The 16,364-nt window shown below is 40.2% G+C and overlaps 3 protein-coding genes across 3 annotated transcripts; 1 reads left to right on the forward strand and 2 right to left on the reverse strand.

The window, feature by feature from the left end:
- Positions 1-250: 250 nt before the first annotated feature.
- On the reverse strand, positions 251-7,486 carry LOC111226754 (gamma-aminobutyric acid receptor subunit alpha-6-like). The gene is made up of 10 exons (XM_022752066.1): positions 7,476-7,486; positions 7,262-7,368; positions 7,069-7,136; positions 6,416-6,636; positions 6,237-6,319; positions 5,965-6,108; positions 4,901-5,053; positions 4,543-4,780; positions 2,272-2,532; positions 251-272 (listed from the first exon to the last, which is right to left on the reverse strand). Exons 1-10 carry the CDS (start codon positions 7,484-7,486, stop codon positions 251-253), a joined length of 1,308 nt encoding a protein of 435 aa, XP_022607787.1.
- A 449-nt stretch (positions 7,487-7,935) lies between these two features.
- On the forward strand, positions 7,936-12,135 carry nudcd2 (NudC domain containing 2). Its single transcript, XM_022751766.1, has 4 exons — positions 7,936-8,336; positions 10,024-10,072; positions 10,165-10,316; positions 11,407-12,135. The coding sequence occupies exons 1-4, from the start codon at positions 8,148-8,150 to the stop codon at positions 11,488-11,490; spliced, it is 474 nt and encodes a 157-aa protein (XP_022607487.1). The 5' UTR covers positions 7,936-8,147; the 3' UTR covers positions 11,491-12,135.
- On the reverse strand, positions 11,877-16,241 carry ccng1 (cyclin G1). The gene is made up of 6 exons (XM_022751765.1): positions 16,028-16,241; positions 14,464-14,727; positions 14,099-14,352; positions 13,638-13,716; positions 13,215-13,325; positions 11,877-13,057 (listed from the first exon to the last, which is right to left on the reverse strand). The coding sequence occupies exons 2-6, from the start codon at positions 14,725-14,727 to the stop codon at positions 12,866-12,868; spliced, it is 900 nt and encodes a 299-aa protein (XP_022607486.1). The 5' UTR covers positions 16,028-16,241; the 3' UTR covers positions 11,877-12,865.
- Between the last annotated feature and the right edge of the window lie 123 nt (positions 16,242-16,364).

Below are 16,364 nucleotides of genomic sequence, written 5' to 3' on the forward strand. Positions count from 1 at the left end.
GGTTTAAAGTGATTGAGGCCTGTGAAGGGCAGCTCTTCAGCCACTGATCAGAACACAAGTGGGCAGTGGTCACAGCCTGTGAAATGAATAGATGTGCGGCAGGAGTATAAATGAGTTTCTGATTAATTTCTGTCAGATGAGAGCAGAGTGAATGCTGAGAGCTTGTTCAGAGAGGGAGAGAGGAGGGTGAGGTGAGGCTGGCTGGATGCTGAAGGTCTCTCTGGTTGCACGTGCCCTTTTCCAGGTCCTCTTAGTTTTCAAGATCCACGTCCCTGCGAGAGCAGAAGCAGAGCACAAAATGTGAGAGGAGCATACCGAAACCTCTGTTTCCACAGTCAGAGTCGCTCTATCTGCAGTATACTGCACAGCCCAAACTGTTACTGTGCTCCCTGTCCTCTCAGTGCCTTCTTCAAAAGTACCAAGCCAGGGACGTGGTGAAAATATGTAAAGGGAATAGATGTGATGCAGCTGTTCTCATGCTCTCCATCTTGTCTCTCTCATTATTCTGCACAATGTTATAAACAAAACAACCATAAAAATTCTCTGACAGGAACATGAGATGCATGATGAGCAGATTTGCACTCCCCAATGTTACATAACAGATCTCCCTCTCTCCCGTCTCGCTCCCTCTCTCTCTCACGCTCTCTCTCCCTCTTTTTGCACTATTTCTCTCTCTTTCTTTCTTGGACATGGAGCTTTGTGTTCTATAAGTGGCTCACTTATAAGCGGGAAAGTGAATAGTCGTTTTTTCATGTGGTTAATGTACAAAGTAAGCTCTGGTTGATTTCGCCTATGAGACCAACTCCCCATGGAGAAACAGTGTTGTCATTAAAACAACTGGGGTTTTGCCAGCCCTCAGGTAAACCTTATATAAAAGAGGAGAGAGCTTGATGCATATTTTTCTTCTCAAATTAACTGAATGCTCAGCCCCTTTTGTATTGTAAATCTATGATGATGATAAAAGCCACAGTGCTGGCATCAATGCAGCAACAACGCCACCTAACATCATTCTCTTCTTTTTTTTTCTCGCCTACAACTCCTGGGGCTTTTTCAGCATTAGAAATTATTGATGTTTTTACTACCTAGATAAAAGTCTTTGACAAAATTTGCGGGTAGTTATTGTTCCACTGAATCTATCATAATTAGAGAAGAGGTTTGTGGCATTGAGATACAAAGTAAGTGTGCATAAACATCCTTTGTCCATTGTGAGATTTTTTTTTCTCCTGTTTGCTCATTCGTACAAGAATTCTGGAAACTCTCCAAGTAGGTCCCTGCTATTTTTGCCATTTTGCGTGAAAGGCTTTTTGGATCTGCTGCCTTGTCACACACAACTCAAAAGGTTAAAGGTTAAACTCAAAAGGGAAGCTTACTTTTAAGACACAAACATGTGTATAAATACTAGTAGTATGTATCTTTAGGTCAGTGGCTCCAAATATAAGAATTTGGGTCCCACAAAGACTATGAGATAAATGTAAAAGTCTGCAAGGATAAAAATACAGTATTTTTGCTATAAAAAGATTATATTTACTTTTTCAGATTTTTCTTAAAATTGTAAAATATCTAAATCTAAATATTGTTTAAGTGAAACAGTCTGAGACGCAAAAGAAGAAAAAGAAAAGCTAGTAGTATTCTGTATCGTCTGTATGTCTCTCAATACTTCCTTTGCTGACTGCAGCACTCAGCTGCAAGCCCATTTGTTTCAAGTTAAATTCATAAATCTTCAAAAACGCATCACAAACATATAGGTAATATATAGTGGGGTCTAAGTATTTTCCAGAAAGACCTGGGCACTGCAGCGTCGCACTAGCAAACACCACTCAAACAGGAGTAAATAATACATTTGTTGGGGACTATTTTCAGCTGTGGATTATAACACATTTGGTGATCTAGTATTTATGGTGGTGGGATGGTGCATGTGGGAACCACTCAAAATAAACTACAGTGCCCATGTTCACCATAATGAAAAAACATTTCACCCAGTGCAGCTGTGTGGCTCATCGATGTGTTTTTAATACTTTTTGTCACAATGGAGCATCATGGCACAGAGGAAAATCCTATCACGCTTTGGAAACTGAGACAACACTCGTGAGTAGGATCGATTCATTGCTGGTTTTGGTCTTTCCATGGAATTTGTTGTCAATAAGAAAAATCTGAATATCACCAGCCCTATCCTTTAAATGTCTGGACTTCTGAATGGCGCCTTTACCCTTGTAGATATACCAGGCAATACCCAGATAGATGTACAAAGATAACTGAATGTGGCTAGTGTACCTGGCCCTCTCCATGGTGTCCTTGGCGAGGTAGATGTACCAGTAGATGAGGTTGAAGAGGGCGAAGGCCAGGGGGAAGAGGACACGGGCATACATGTCGATGGGGCTGGTGCCGGCCAGCTGTGGGATTTGAGGAAAAGCTGAGCCCTGCTGGAGGAAGATCGGCAGTGGCGGAGCATCTCCTGGCTCACTGCGGCACACTGAGTGGTTTCTCCTCTTCAGGCCTTCCCGAGGGCTGCTGTCCGACTGGTGGGAGGGGGGCGGGGGTGATTTGGAAGGAAAGCAGGAGGGGGTGAGATGGGGTTAGTGTGGGTTTTATGGTGCACAATGTGAGAGAAAAAAAGGGGTTTCTGCGCTGCAAGTACATACAGTATACTGTATGCCAATCTCAACATGCTGCAGTCATGTATACAATGTAAGTCATGTTTGTTCCCACAGGAGCTTTCTCTCAATGGCATGCCAACATCCCTATAGAACGCAGCAGGTAGTTTGCTGGATGTCCATAGGATTGTTAGGAGATTATGCAGGAAGGAGTGCTGGAGTTGCTCTCTGTTCTCACACTGAGGCTATTTTTAAAGCATCTAACCATGAGCCCTACACGTGAGACAGATCCCAGGAGGATGCTGTGGTGGCTTACTGTATTAGCATAAAGCATATAGCTGGAGATGAGAGCACTACAACAGCACATATTACTATTTAATGTGTGGTGTGCCCTGAATGGCGAGAATGGAAAAGGCAGGGTGACTACTTGGAAATGCATAGAAAAAGACTTCCTATCTGTGGCAGGATTTCTTGTTCTCTGCATCTGAGTGTGAAGCTGCTGGCTTAGTGTTCATTATCAGCATCACTGCATCAAACTCTCTGCAACACTGAGGAGACTGTATCTCACCATTATTAGCTATGTAAATGCATTTGAGACACCATCTATATAAATACATGGCTTCTCAAATGTAAATCACACACTTTGTTCAAGTGATAGCAGAAGCTGATGTTGCTGAGCAGATTACGTTCATACCAAGTTTCAGAAAACACTAGACTACAGTAGAGAATAATACACTATAGATTTGCTACAGTCCACATGTTTGCAAATCTGACTGTAAAGATGTGTATGCATCCCTGGAACACGGTGCATTATTGTTTTTTTCGGATCCCTGACTTGCGTGACTTCTTATTACTGCAGACAAACAGGTTCTAATAGAAAAAAATGTGTGGAATATTCAAGAGGCCAATCTCTAACATTTTTTTTAATTTAAAGAATCAGTTCAGAAATTGAAGATTGATATGAGAAGATTGACAACACTATCATGTTTGTATGCTAAATTAGTTTAGCTTGACAATAAGATTGGAAAGGTGGGAGACAGCTTGCCTTGCCCGGGTGCTGGACATCTTGTCTAGCTCTTGGCAAGAAGATGAAAAAGCCCAATATTTTCCAAAATGTTGAATTATTCGTTTGACTTTTTTGTGCCTTTCATACCTCTGTTTTGGTCAAATATCACAATCCTCCCTGAAAAACAGAGCTATTCCCTGAATTATTACTGTTTCTACTTAATGTTCACACCCATTCAGAAATGTAATATATGACATACAGTATATGTCCCTATATCTATGTTGCCATAGATGTCACTTATATTATTATCACATATATACATATATACATTTATAACATATATGAAATAAAGTTTGTATAGATACATATATTTAAAAAATGTCTGAATTTTTATTTGGTGTAAGATGTTGTGACCATGTATGTTAATGATATTTATTTAATTTATATGCAAGGTTATTAAAACAGCATATATATTAAACAAATGTATATGTTTATATATGTTTTCTTATTAATTTCTTATTAATTTCAAAAATGCATTCTGGGAAAGTTGTCTCAGACTTTTGGACCATGCTATATATAATATCAATGTATATATGTCAATATATGAAATGGTTCCAACTTCTTATAGGTTTCATATATAATTTTTACATATATGTTTTTATTCCATATGTACATATATGTCATATATAGAAATTCAATATATGTACATTTGCATATGGGCAGACTACTTCACAATTTCCTGTTGTTTTATGTGTAATATATGAACTGAAATGGCAATCAAAAAGTGCAACCTTAACCATTACAGCTCTTTTACTTGTGGTTCTGATTCTACAAAACAATTATATAAAATTGGCACAGAAATGTTTTAATGATGACAGTGGATTTTAAGCTGGAATTCATCGTTCTTTGTAGACATAAAAGTAGTTCCTCACCGAAACTGTGTCGTCATCGTCGCTGCCGGTAGCCAACACCTCAAGCTTGTCTTGTCTGGCTCTTTGTTTCTTCAGACGGTTGGCCTGGAGGGTGGCAAAGTAGTTTACTGCTGCAAACTCAATGAGAGCCGACGCCACAAAGGCAAAGCATACAGCAATGAACCAATCCATGGCAGTGGCATAGGCCACTTTGGGAAGTGACTGACGGGCGCTGATGCTCAAAGTGGTCATTGTCAGCACTGTGGTGATGCCTAGAGGAAGACAAGAATATACATGCACTCTGACACACACATTCCACGGACATATTTTGATATCAAGTGTGATTAGTAAACATTAATTGTGAATATATACTGGTTGGAAGAGGAGCGTACCAGCAACTGTACGTGCAGGAACAGACTCTTTGTTAATCCAAAAAGAGACTTGTGACAACACAACAACCATTATGAGGGGGATGTAGGTCTGTATGAGGTAGTAGCCGAGCTTCCTCTGGAGGAGGAAATGGACCACCTGCACAGAGTAGTGACCTGCAAGATAAACAGCATGTGTGAAGAGAGCAACCCTGAGGGACATAGCAGGGTAGCACAGAACGGATGCCCTTGCCTGCCCTTGAAACAGAATAGCTGCTGAGAGAAGCATATAGATATATTGCTGCTGTTAGGACTGGAATAGCCAGCTAACTGTAAGGCAGCGTGCGAGAGACAAGAGGAAGGAAGAGAAGAAGGAAGAGAACAGGACAGAATTGAGGAGGCAAGGAGGAGGGAGCACAGCAGACATTTGGAAATGGGATAAAGTCAAGAGGAGGAAGAAGAAGCGAGTGAGGAGGGGGCAGAAGAAGAGCATGCAGTGTCACTATGCGTAACACTGCCCTGCTCCGCCTAACACATGCATGCAGACATTCACAGACTAAAAACACGCTGCATCATGCACACACATATACAGAGGTTGTCTCTCTCGCTCTCAGTGTTTTCTAAATGGGTATCATCTCTACGTTTTGGAGGCTGCCTCATCCTTTTCCTCTCTATTCCAAGAATATGTTGGGTTCACAGCAGGAGAGCACTTCTTCTTCTTCTGGTGAAAAAAGAAAATGCACACATACACATCACCCACATACACACTCCTCCATCCTTCTTCCTCTCTGTCAGTGCATTCACTGGGCTTTAAACCCTGTAGTTCTTTTTTAAGGCACACCGTACGCATTAGGCCTTGACCACTTAAGCATCTTAGATGGCTGCTCAAGGAAGTCTTTGCTTTTATATCGGCTCTGCTGCAGGAGAGTAGTGACACTAGTGCAGAGATTGAAGAGACTCATTTGACCTCGTTCTACTCACAGATTCATCAGCTCCTGAGTATTTTTTAATTACACTTTTAAGTGCGGGTACAACTGTAACAGTGTCCTGATATCAAGAGCAATGTGATAGCTGACGGTGAGCATTACCTGTATTTGATTTGAATATCTCACTGGACAAAGTCTGTCCCACCAGATCATACTGCAGAAGACTCATGGACTCCTTGGGACAATCAACAGATGCTATCGGCCCCTTCCTCCAGGTGAACATAATTTCATTGCTTGTGTAGGCATCTAAAAATGCAAAGACAATTTGACACTCGAAACGTTCAAATGTTGGACACATTTATGAATCTGGACATTTTTGGACATTATTATTTCTTGTGTTTATGAAGACTAACAGCTACATACAGAATACTTACAGCTTCCAAACCTGAGAGGACAGGCATGGCCATCCATGGGGAAGTCTATCAACCTCATGGGACATTCTGCACTGATTGTCAGTCTAACATGAAGAAGACACTGAAATCAGTCTCAGTTATTCATTTCAGTGAATCTCGTGTCTTATGAACAAAACAACAACTTTACTATCTAAGATTACCTCATAGTGTAGAGGACAGTCCCATTCTGCATGATGCGGAAGAGCTTGTTGGGTGTGGTCATATTATGGGAAATGGACTTCTTGGAGTTTCTGAAGAAAGTATCTGGTGTCCAGATCTTGTCCACCATAAGGTTGTTCAGCCGCAGGATTTCAGTGGGTCCCTCGAACTTAAGACGCTCATCAACCCACATTTGACGGAAGAACATGTCCATAGTGTACTCCTGATGCATGAACATCAGATATTAGTAGATATCTTATGAACCATATGTTCTACAAACCATGCCACCTTAAATTCCAGCTTTAAATTTAGATCTTTGCGGACTACAAAGATAGTAGTCCTGTCAGCATCTATAATATTGAAGATACATTTCAACTTTTAGTGGAAGGTGAGGAGAAATGACGAGGCAATGATGGATGCCACTCATCCCAGATAATCATTAATCACTCCATTCAGCCATTTCCTCTGTCTGACATGTTGTCATATTGATTTAGAGGCCATCAATAATGGAGTTATAGGGCTGGTCAAACAGATTAAAGCTCATTAGATGGTCTCATGGCAGATTGCCCATAAGGCAGGCATTCAGTGGTCACTGAAGCGCCGATATCTCCCATAGTCAGCACATATACATCTCCTTACAGAAGTAGTATCTTACCATCTCAACATCTGAAACTGGTCCAAAGCTGGTGACAAAGATGTCTGTTTTCACCTCTGTAACACCACCTGCAACAGTCATTAGCAACTGTACAGTGAACACAGTAACAAAAAAAATTTATGTCACAATGTACTTAATTTATCTTAAGACGAAGCTTTAGAAACAAGGATTTAGGATTTGAAGTTTGAATTACCTCCAGATCCAGGTCGCAGTCTGTTGTCATAACCATCCAAAAGTCGATCCAAAATGCGAGTGATGTTGTCTGAGTAAATCTTCTCATTTCCACTTACATTACCAAGTCTGAAAACAGAAAAAAAATTCCCAGGTTGAGTGTACTCTGACCCATGTTAACTTAAAGAAAGAAAACTTACCTTGTCCAGCAGATAAAAATAACTAAATTTAATAACAGGACAGCCATCCTGGGCAGCATTTATCACCAACTTTTTAGTCAACTCTCTAATCAACTCATACTTAAAAAAAAATCTATGTGAGAGGTCTTTATTGGTGTCGTTAAAGTGACTGGTAGGTATCTATAAGGACAAAGGAGGCACTAAAGCAGGAGCAGTAATCTAATTAACAGATTAGCAAATCCACTCCATTTTTAGACAAACAGGGGATTCTGTTGGTTTGTGATGCAGCTAAATTAAGATAATTAAAGTTGAATAAAAATGTGAAGTCAATGAAACATATCAATTGAAAAAAAAATAGTACTAATGATAGTTATGATACTGCTAGAACCCTATTGTCTGTCTCAGTTGAACAGTTTTTCTTGTTGTATTTCAGTTTTTCACACAGCCGGTGGCGCTGCAGCCACAATGTCGTTTACAACCGGAAATGAAATTCACACTGAGAGAAGAAGAAGAAGTTTCGAGCGAGTGAGGGGCAAAACAAGACGGGGAGATTTAACATTGCCAACAAACATTGAAACCAGTTTTAACTGAAATATTCTTAATGACAGTCGTGCGCACATAAACAGCGGCAAAGATTAACTGTGTAGCAAACTGTTCGCGTAACTTGTCTGCTGGCTAGATAGAGTTAGCTGACGTTAGCCGACCTGTTCGCCGGTGTGAAGCCTCAGCATGTCGGTGCACTTCGAGGAGAGGAGCGGTGTCGTCCCCTGTAAGACACCCTGGGGCTCCTGGTACCAGACCATGGAGGAGGTGTTCATCGAAGTCGATGTGCCTCATGGGACTTCTGCGAAAGAGGTCAGGTGCCATTTGGGATCTAGAGACATCGAGCTGCGCGTCAAAGGGCAGGAAATATTCAAGGTGAACGTCACTTTTAACTCCGTAGTGAAAGAAGAGAAAGTTTAAATGTGGCATCCAATCTAAGCCGATACTATTTACATTTTCTGAAATCTTTGTCTGCCTTTTGGTAGGCGTAAAGTAAAATCTGTGATTAAATCGCAAACAAGCAAAGTCTGGCAGAGAAAAACACCTTGGTTCTTATACAGTTTGACGTGAGGTATAAGAACCACTGTACACTGTAAGTGGGAATCAAAACAGGAAAAGCACAGGTGTAATTAATAACCTTAATTATGATTGTATGCCATTTAGGTGAGCCAGTTCCAGGATTTGGTATTGTACATGCTGACTCACTAGAAAAGCTTCCTGGGACATTTAATGGAACAGAGCCATTGCTGATGTTGGTAGGTCCATCTGTGCCTTTCCTCTATGATAAATCAGAATCCCATATGAAAAAGGTCTATTGGACAATGTCCAGATTTAAAATGAGTCTCTTCTCCATTCATTACAAAATCAACAATTTCTTTTCAGCTTCAACAATTGGAGAAAATCAGGAATATCATCGGCCTTCCTTGTTCTAGTCCTATTCAACCCTGATGAGATTAATCTGAAGAACAACTCCCTGTGACTTTAAATTCATTATTCATGAAAGAGGAAAAAAGGAAGGGAATGCTCAAAGTTGGACTTGAGTTCTGCCCAATTCATAATAGTCCCTCTTATTCTGAACTATACTGAAATCCAGAGATGGATCCATTAAATCCATGGATCCATCGTCGGTGACCAGTTTAATGCTCATGCAAAACAGTGTAGCAACAGAAAGATATAAATGCTTAAACCTTTGTTAATATAGACACATAATATTGTTAGCTCAGACAGATTCTCAAAAATTCAACTGTTAGCTAAGTGGCAACTCCCGATTTTGGAGTCTGATTGTCTGTCTGCTCCTGAATTATTTATATTCCTTTTTATCTATAAGGGTCCACCGATGAAAAGAATCAAAGATTATTCATGAAAGTATTCCAAGTTGTGAATATTGTCAAGTGAAATCCATTGCATACTGTCGGGCAACTTCTTCACTTCTTTCAATATGATAACTATTTTTTAAAGTTCTGGTTGGGGGGCCTTTGGGTATCCTTGTTTTTGTCCTATCACTTTGCCATCTGTGCTGTGACTGTTGTTTGACTGACCGAAGTCATTGATCTCCTAGCTTAAAACCCTGGACAGAAAAAGCTAAACTTGTTGACATCCATGGGTAAACCCCATGAGATAGCTCGGGCCTTGAGCCTTCGGGAAGGCCTAGGCTAGTATAATAACCTTTGGTCCCACCCACTATGAATCAAAATGTGATTGGGTAATTCGCCTGCCACTTTGTGGCTATGAGGGCTTCAGGCCTTCTGCCCGACTTGAAATCCTAGCTAGCTAACCTTTTCTATGGCTAGGCAACAAAAAAAATCTGATTGGATAACTTTATTTTCATGATTTTAGGACATTAACCCTTTCATTTCCTTAATGCAGAATTAGAAGAGAATAATCATTAAAGGAAAGAGATTAAATATAACATTTAAATGCTGATATGTTAGGCCTTCTCTGAAGGCCTAGAAGGCCCTCAGGGTTCCCCACTGCTGAATTCATTAGCTCATAACAAGTTGCTACAACTGCTATGTGAACACATACATTAACTTTACAATCTTTTCTTTTTACATTCTGTCAGGGAAAGTTGTTTGGCACAACCGTGTCTGATGAGGCCACATGGACACTAGGTAGGTTGCATAACTCAAAGTTACATGCTTAGACTTCAGTAGACAAAACACACCTTCATCTCTTTCCTGTTTTCTCTGGTCTCCATCCTCAGAGGACAAGTGTCTCATCCGGATCATTCTGATGAAGGCCAACAGAGAGGCGGGGAACTGCTGGTCCTCACTGCTGGAGGGGGAGTACTGTGCAAATGCCTGGGTTCAGGACCAGATGCAGAGAAAGCTCACACTGGAGAGGTTCCAGCGAGAGGTTAGTTTGATGTAGTGCCATTTGAAGTGTCATGGTGTATCGTGCCAAGTCAGTTTTATAAGTAATCAAATGTACACCTGTCTCCCTCTACATATGTCCACATCGCTGTCACTTTGTTAGCTAGGTAGGTACCACTTTCTTGTAAGACACCCATTGTTAAAGTTGCAACAAATAGCTTTAGTACTGGTTTCAAATTTTGGGTTGGCAGGTTGTGAAATATCCCTGTGGCTGGTGTTTGTCTTTTCTGTTTGGTAATAATGCAGTTATAAATGGTCCATTAATAAATGCTAGGGGTGTAACGATTCTGCGTCCATGATCTTGTGTCACAATACCATAAGACGTTATCCCCCTTACCCCCAACTCCCCGTCTCCCCAACCCACTGCAGCTTGTTGAGCTCTCATTATGTTACTTATATAAAAAAAAACTAATTTTTTCATTTTTCAACACACAAAATAATATCCCCTAATAAATACTCACGGGTTTCTCTCTTTCTAATAAGCTATCAAATCTGTAGTTATAAATGTTAATGAGTCATTAAAGAAGGGCTTCAATCATCACGTCTGCAATCCTAGGTGTTAATAAGATGCTCATAAATGGATTTAAATCCAGATTGTCTACAGCCCATTTGAAAAAATAAGTGATCCAATGATCTAATCAGTCACAACCTTGCAGCCCTGAAGTTGTTCATATTAATGGCTTATAACTCATCTTTAAAGCCTGGTTAATGATTTATTAACAATTTATAAAGCCATTATGCACAGTGTATAAACCCATTAGAAAGTATGCCCTAAGTGGAAAGTGCTACCATCAACTTAAATCTTTCCTGAGATATTGGTTTCACTGTTGTGGTTTGGGAATGTTTTGAGAGGAGCAAAGCCATGGTACATGTGGTTTTTTTCCATTTACACTTAAGATGTTTTTCAACTACTTCTTGGGGTGGATTTGAATTGATATGAATTCACCCTGAGTATCACAGATTTTTATCAATTTTACAGTGTGGATTTGTAAAAGGAATGGAAAATGTATGCTAATCTGGGTAAGTGGAAACAGGCTTACTTGTTATTCATTAACCGTCCTCCTCTTTACCAGAATCCTGGATTTGACTTCAGCGGTGCAGAGATCTCCGGGAATTTTGCTGGTGGTGGACCTGACTTTTCCAGTTTACAGAAGTGACTGTTGCTATGATGAGGAAAAGAAAAGTTCTCGAGATGTCACTTCTGTCTAACAGTGTTGAGAACGTCTATGGCACGGCAGCAGAACAGTGGATCGGTCAGACTGTCAGCAACGAGAAGCCAAAAGATTTGCCTTCAGAACTCTTGAACTTGACTCTTGGGTGGTCTACAAGACATTATTGTTCAAGAGAGATAATTTGTTAAACACAGCCAGCCCTTTCTTTCATCTGCCATTCCTTGGCTGTGTAGAACTTTGTTAAGCCAGATTTGGCAAGTTACATGGCCCATTATACAGGCTGAACAATAGTTGATTGGGAATGTTTAATTTGTTTTTAAAAAGCCTTTGAGAGTGATGTCTTTTAGTAATGAAACGAATGCATACAGCAATAGCTTTTCAATAAAGTTTTATTGAAAGGTACAAGTACATAGGTTAACCAGATGGTTGTATTCAATTAGCCATTTTGAATTTGAGAACACATTTTATTTTTCTCATTAAAAGAAACTTCTACTAGACAGGGAAACTGGCAAAGAAAATGCAATACAAATTCCAATCCACATTTCCACTACAACGACTTTTTTTTTTAGTGTTCTCTGCATAATTGACAACTGAAATCAATTCATACATGTGGTACTCTGTGTCCACAAATTAAGAATCGGTGAAAACAACTCATCTGGAACCAACATTTCAGCTCTAATAGTATGGTAAGCCATACATGACGGGATCGTCACTAGCCTCACTTCACTGGAGAAAACCAGAGCTCCCTCGCTGTATCAACTTAAAAAAAACAAACAAAAAATCATCACCTTGGGTAGGAGTGTGCATTCAGGACAGTTTAGCAACCTAGGGTGGGAGTTAAGGATTTTGGGCCCGATTTCTTGGTTCCATTTTTGCTGTTCACAAAATCCTTCTCCCTCCTCTTCCACATGGTGGACTGAGGACCTAGGTGGTTCTATACTTATTAGCTTAAAACCAGCAACCCGTTCCAGGAAAAACCAAACACCTTGGTACGGATTTAAACAAGAACATACTGTACACTTGTGCAAGCAACTCAACCAGGAAAGTAAAACTTAGCAGGATGGCAGTAGATGAACCTTTCTCACGAAGCATTACTCCTTGGGAAGCTGAAATACAGTGTGCTTCACCTATGTATGATGACAAACAAACTTGAGGAAAAACTGCAATATTTTTAGCTTTTCCTTAAAGAAATCCATCATCACAGATGAAGATCTGTAAGGAAAATAACTGGAGCTGTACATGGGTGAGCTTACTGCAAGCCAGTCGCCCAAAAGTTATATCCAATCAGGAAACAAAGATAATTTGGGGACAGTTGAAATTTTTCTCTGCATGCAAGGTCACCCATTCGTACCCCCAGATTTTAACAAGCTGACTCAGGTATGGTGGGAAGATGAGTGATCTTGTAGTAGCTGTGCTTCAGCTGACGTGCAGTTCTTCCTGAAATAGTCCAGCGAAGTCTTTGGCGGATAGGCTTGGAGCACTTGGTGGTGGCATATTCAGCCAGGCATTTTCCAACTAACTCCCGCACACAAACCAGGTCCCCATCTTTGATCTGCACAGAAAAAACACACACACATTAACAATAGGCAATCTTTGGGCTCTAATCAAACAAAGCTATACCAAAACCAAACCAACAAAAAAATATATTACTTTGAAGTTGTTTTTGTGCATCACACAGATTTAAGATTGTAAAAATAGATGGTGCCTACATTCAGCTGCTGCTGCAGACTTTTCAGGGCCTCTGAGACTGTGTCAGTGTGCTCAGGATCATGTTGTTCCTGGGCCTCAAAACACAGCAGAGCCATGGCAAGCAGAGATGGCTGCAGAGAAACAGAGTATACATTCCTAATCACAAAAGCTGCCGACACAGTAATCAGGTTTGTCTAAGAAACCTGGCATAGAAAACATGACAATATTTGATGATGATATGAGATGGCCTACTTTATACCTGAACTACCACTAAAGGACATTACCATACAACATGAAAGCTGTTATGATTATTATGATTATCATGTCAAATGGTTAACAAACCTTGTAAATTTTTATTTTTATGAATTCTTCTAATACAATATCATTTAAACTAGAAATAGGCCATCTTTTAAAATGCTGGGAGACCAGTTATTTTGACCTACCTTTATTTTAGAGAAGACAAATGAGCAGTGACAGGCTTTCAGCTGAGCCTCCAGTCTCTCAAGACTCAGTATCTTCTTGCTGAAAAAAGAAAATTCTTTTAGTGTCAAGACTGTAACTTATATATGAAATGGATGTGCGGCAGAGCTCACTAGATTAGACATCAGTCTGCTTCAGGCAATTCAAAAATGACAATGAAAACTAATTTATATTTTTTAACGTAAGTACAACACCATAGTAACACAGAGGATTTTCAAATTTGTTTTCTAACATGTCAAGTGACATGACAAGTGTCTAAAAATCTTCATCATTTCAAATAGGACTGTGCCTGTTCACTTTAAAAATATTTTTGGCTAGTGTTCTCTTTAAAGCCAAATATGAGAAGACACATTTTAGTAGAGTAAATATAATCTTGTTGAGTCATGGTTCAGCCCTGCAGGTTGATGTGACCGTCCGTCCTTACCTCTCAGCATCGAGCTGCTCCTGGATGTGGCTGTGGAAGAGGCGGAGAAAGCGGAGGGCTGTGGGGGCCTTCACCTTCCAGTAGAGCTTCTCCATGATGATCTTCTCCATCCTCATCATATCAGACACCGTGAAGCGATTCTGACTAATGCGGATCAGGTCATTGGCTAGAGGCACGTTCTTCTCCTCTTCTGACGACTTCACAGCAATGTAGAAGCAGCACAGGCCAACGCAGGACAGGTGCTTTGGTTGAATCTAAACAGGACAGCATGAGAAATAAGATTTTAAAAAAAACAAACACTTTTTAACAAATTTAGCATCGTCATCGAGGTGAATATTATATTACTGGCATTAATGTGTACAAACCTTCATTACTGAGAGGAAGCGATCCAGCAAGCTAATGGCCAGTGAGAAGGTCTCTGAGCTGAAACCAAAGAACCTGGTCAGAGAGAGCAGGTCCTTCACCTCCAGCTCCCTCAGTCTGGCAGTCATCCTGAGGCCATTGTCCTGGGCGCTTTCGATGAGCCTCAACCCGCTCAGCTTTGGTTGGTATCGGCCCTCCAGATCTGTTAAGGCCTTCAGCTGAACTGCAAAGGGCTGTGCTCCAGGTCCTGCGACTGTATCAATCATCTGTGCCAATACAAAAATATAGCTGAATGATACTGACTAAATCAAATTAAATCACAATATTTTTGATCAGATGTCTCAGCACTGATAATGTGACAACATTATGTGTGTGACTATAAATTAGTTTACTTATAGGTGCCAGGTGATATGATCTCTTAAGAGAAAAATATTTTGAAAAACTAAACATAATGGGGATATGACAACCAAAACGTCCAAGGTAGGGAATGTAATCACAGTCAAATAAGTTATAAATTTGCATCTGTGAACTAAGACCAGAAAAGGACTATTCAGATAACCAACAACATCCAACCATCAACAAATCTCCTTCTAAACAAAATGTCGAGTCTACCAATACAATTTACACCACTGTTCAATCAGGGAAAATGTATAAAATAAACCTGAATCTCACAGATGTTAATATTTTATACCATATAGACCCAAGATACAGTATCTTGCTAACAGCTAACAAGTTTGTTTTAAATTCTCCAAATGGTTGATTCATTTTATAACAGCTGTACTTCGACAACAAATTGTTTAACACAGTTCAGAAGATCACATTAATAAAGGCTCTAGTAAGAACAGATCAGGACAGGTGGTATGTGTTGCTCAGGAGTAGCTGAGACATGGGACTGCTTCCAAATTTGTATGTTATCCAGTGACAAGCCTCTCCCCAGCAGCTGTCATTGACCTGGACTAGACAGGCGATCGTACCACACGAGTACGTAACATGGATAAGTCAAACAAAGTTCTTCACACTTTGCAATACAATTTGATCACATTTAGGTTATTTCATGTTTATAAGAATATATTTCCCTTAGATTTAAGACGGATTTGGACAGTCTGGTCACAGCATTAGGCTTCATATCAAATGACCAGGCCGTGTGTGTGGCAGGGCAGGACCGGCGTAATGTCGGGACATGTCCCTGCCGCACACACTAATGGAGAGCTATCACACCACAGGATAACAACAAACCCAAGTGAGGTAACAAAATTGAAACTGTAAGACTATGGCTTGAACTATAAGACACAACACTGTTGGCATTGTGTTTGTTTAACGTTATGCTTGATAAAGGGGAAGGCACGGAAAATGACAAACTAATTTGATGTTAACGACGTAGCCGTTAGCCACAACCGCTAACGCTAGCTAATATCGATTTTCATTGCTCAAAGCGTGAGGTTAGTTTCTTATAAGCTTCTGATTGACAAATAATAACACGATTTGAGGATATCAATCCCCAAATACCACTGTAAATCAAACATATGGTTAGTTAATGCGACACATAGGGAAGATTGGTTTACTTACCTTGAATCAAGTTACGCTGCCTTTATGAAAAATCGGCAGTGGGAAAAAGCCTCCACGCGCTTTAAATAAGCGAGTGAAAAGAGGTTTAAAACACAAAAAAGTGTAAGTATGAACTTTCGCTAAAGAAAGTTTTAAGCATAGGTTAATTTCTGCCTATGCACACCCCCCTACCCTTGGCGTAAGGCGATGGGGAAAAGGGCAGTTTACGTATTAATGCAGGCATAAAACCAAGCCCATGTCCAAACACGGTGAGCTTTCATTGGTTAATGATGGATGACGTTACTGATTCTACATTTCAATTGGATATATTTCCAGCCATGAACGATTAAGTCCCGCC

The sequence above is a fragment of the Seriola dumerili genome, unplaced genomic scaffold (assembly GCF_002260705.1).
Source record: "Seriola dumerili isolate Sdu_G_001 unplaced genomic scaffold, Sdu_1.0 BDQW01000161.1, whole genome shotgun sequence".
In the NCBI taxonomy this organism is placed as follows: domain Eukaryota; kingdom Metazoa; phylum Chordata; class Actinopteri; order Carangiformes; family Carangidae; genus Seriola; species Seriola dumerili.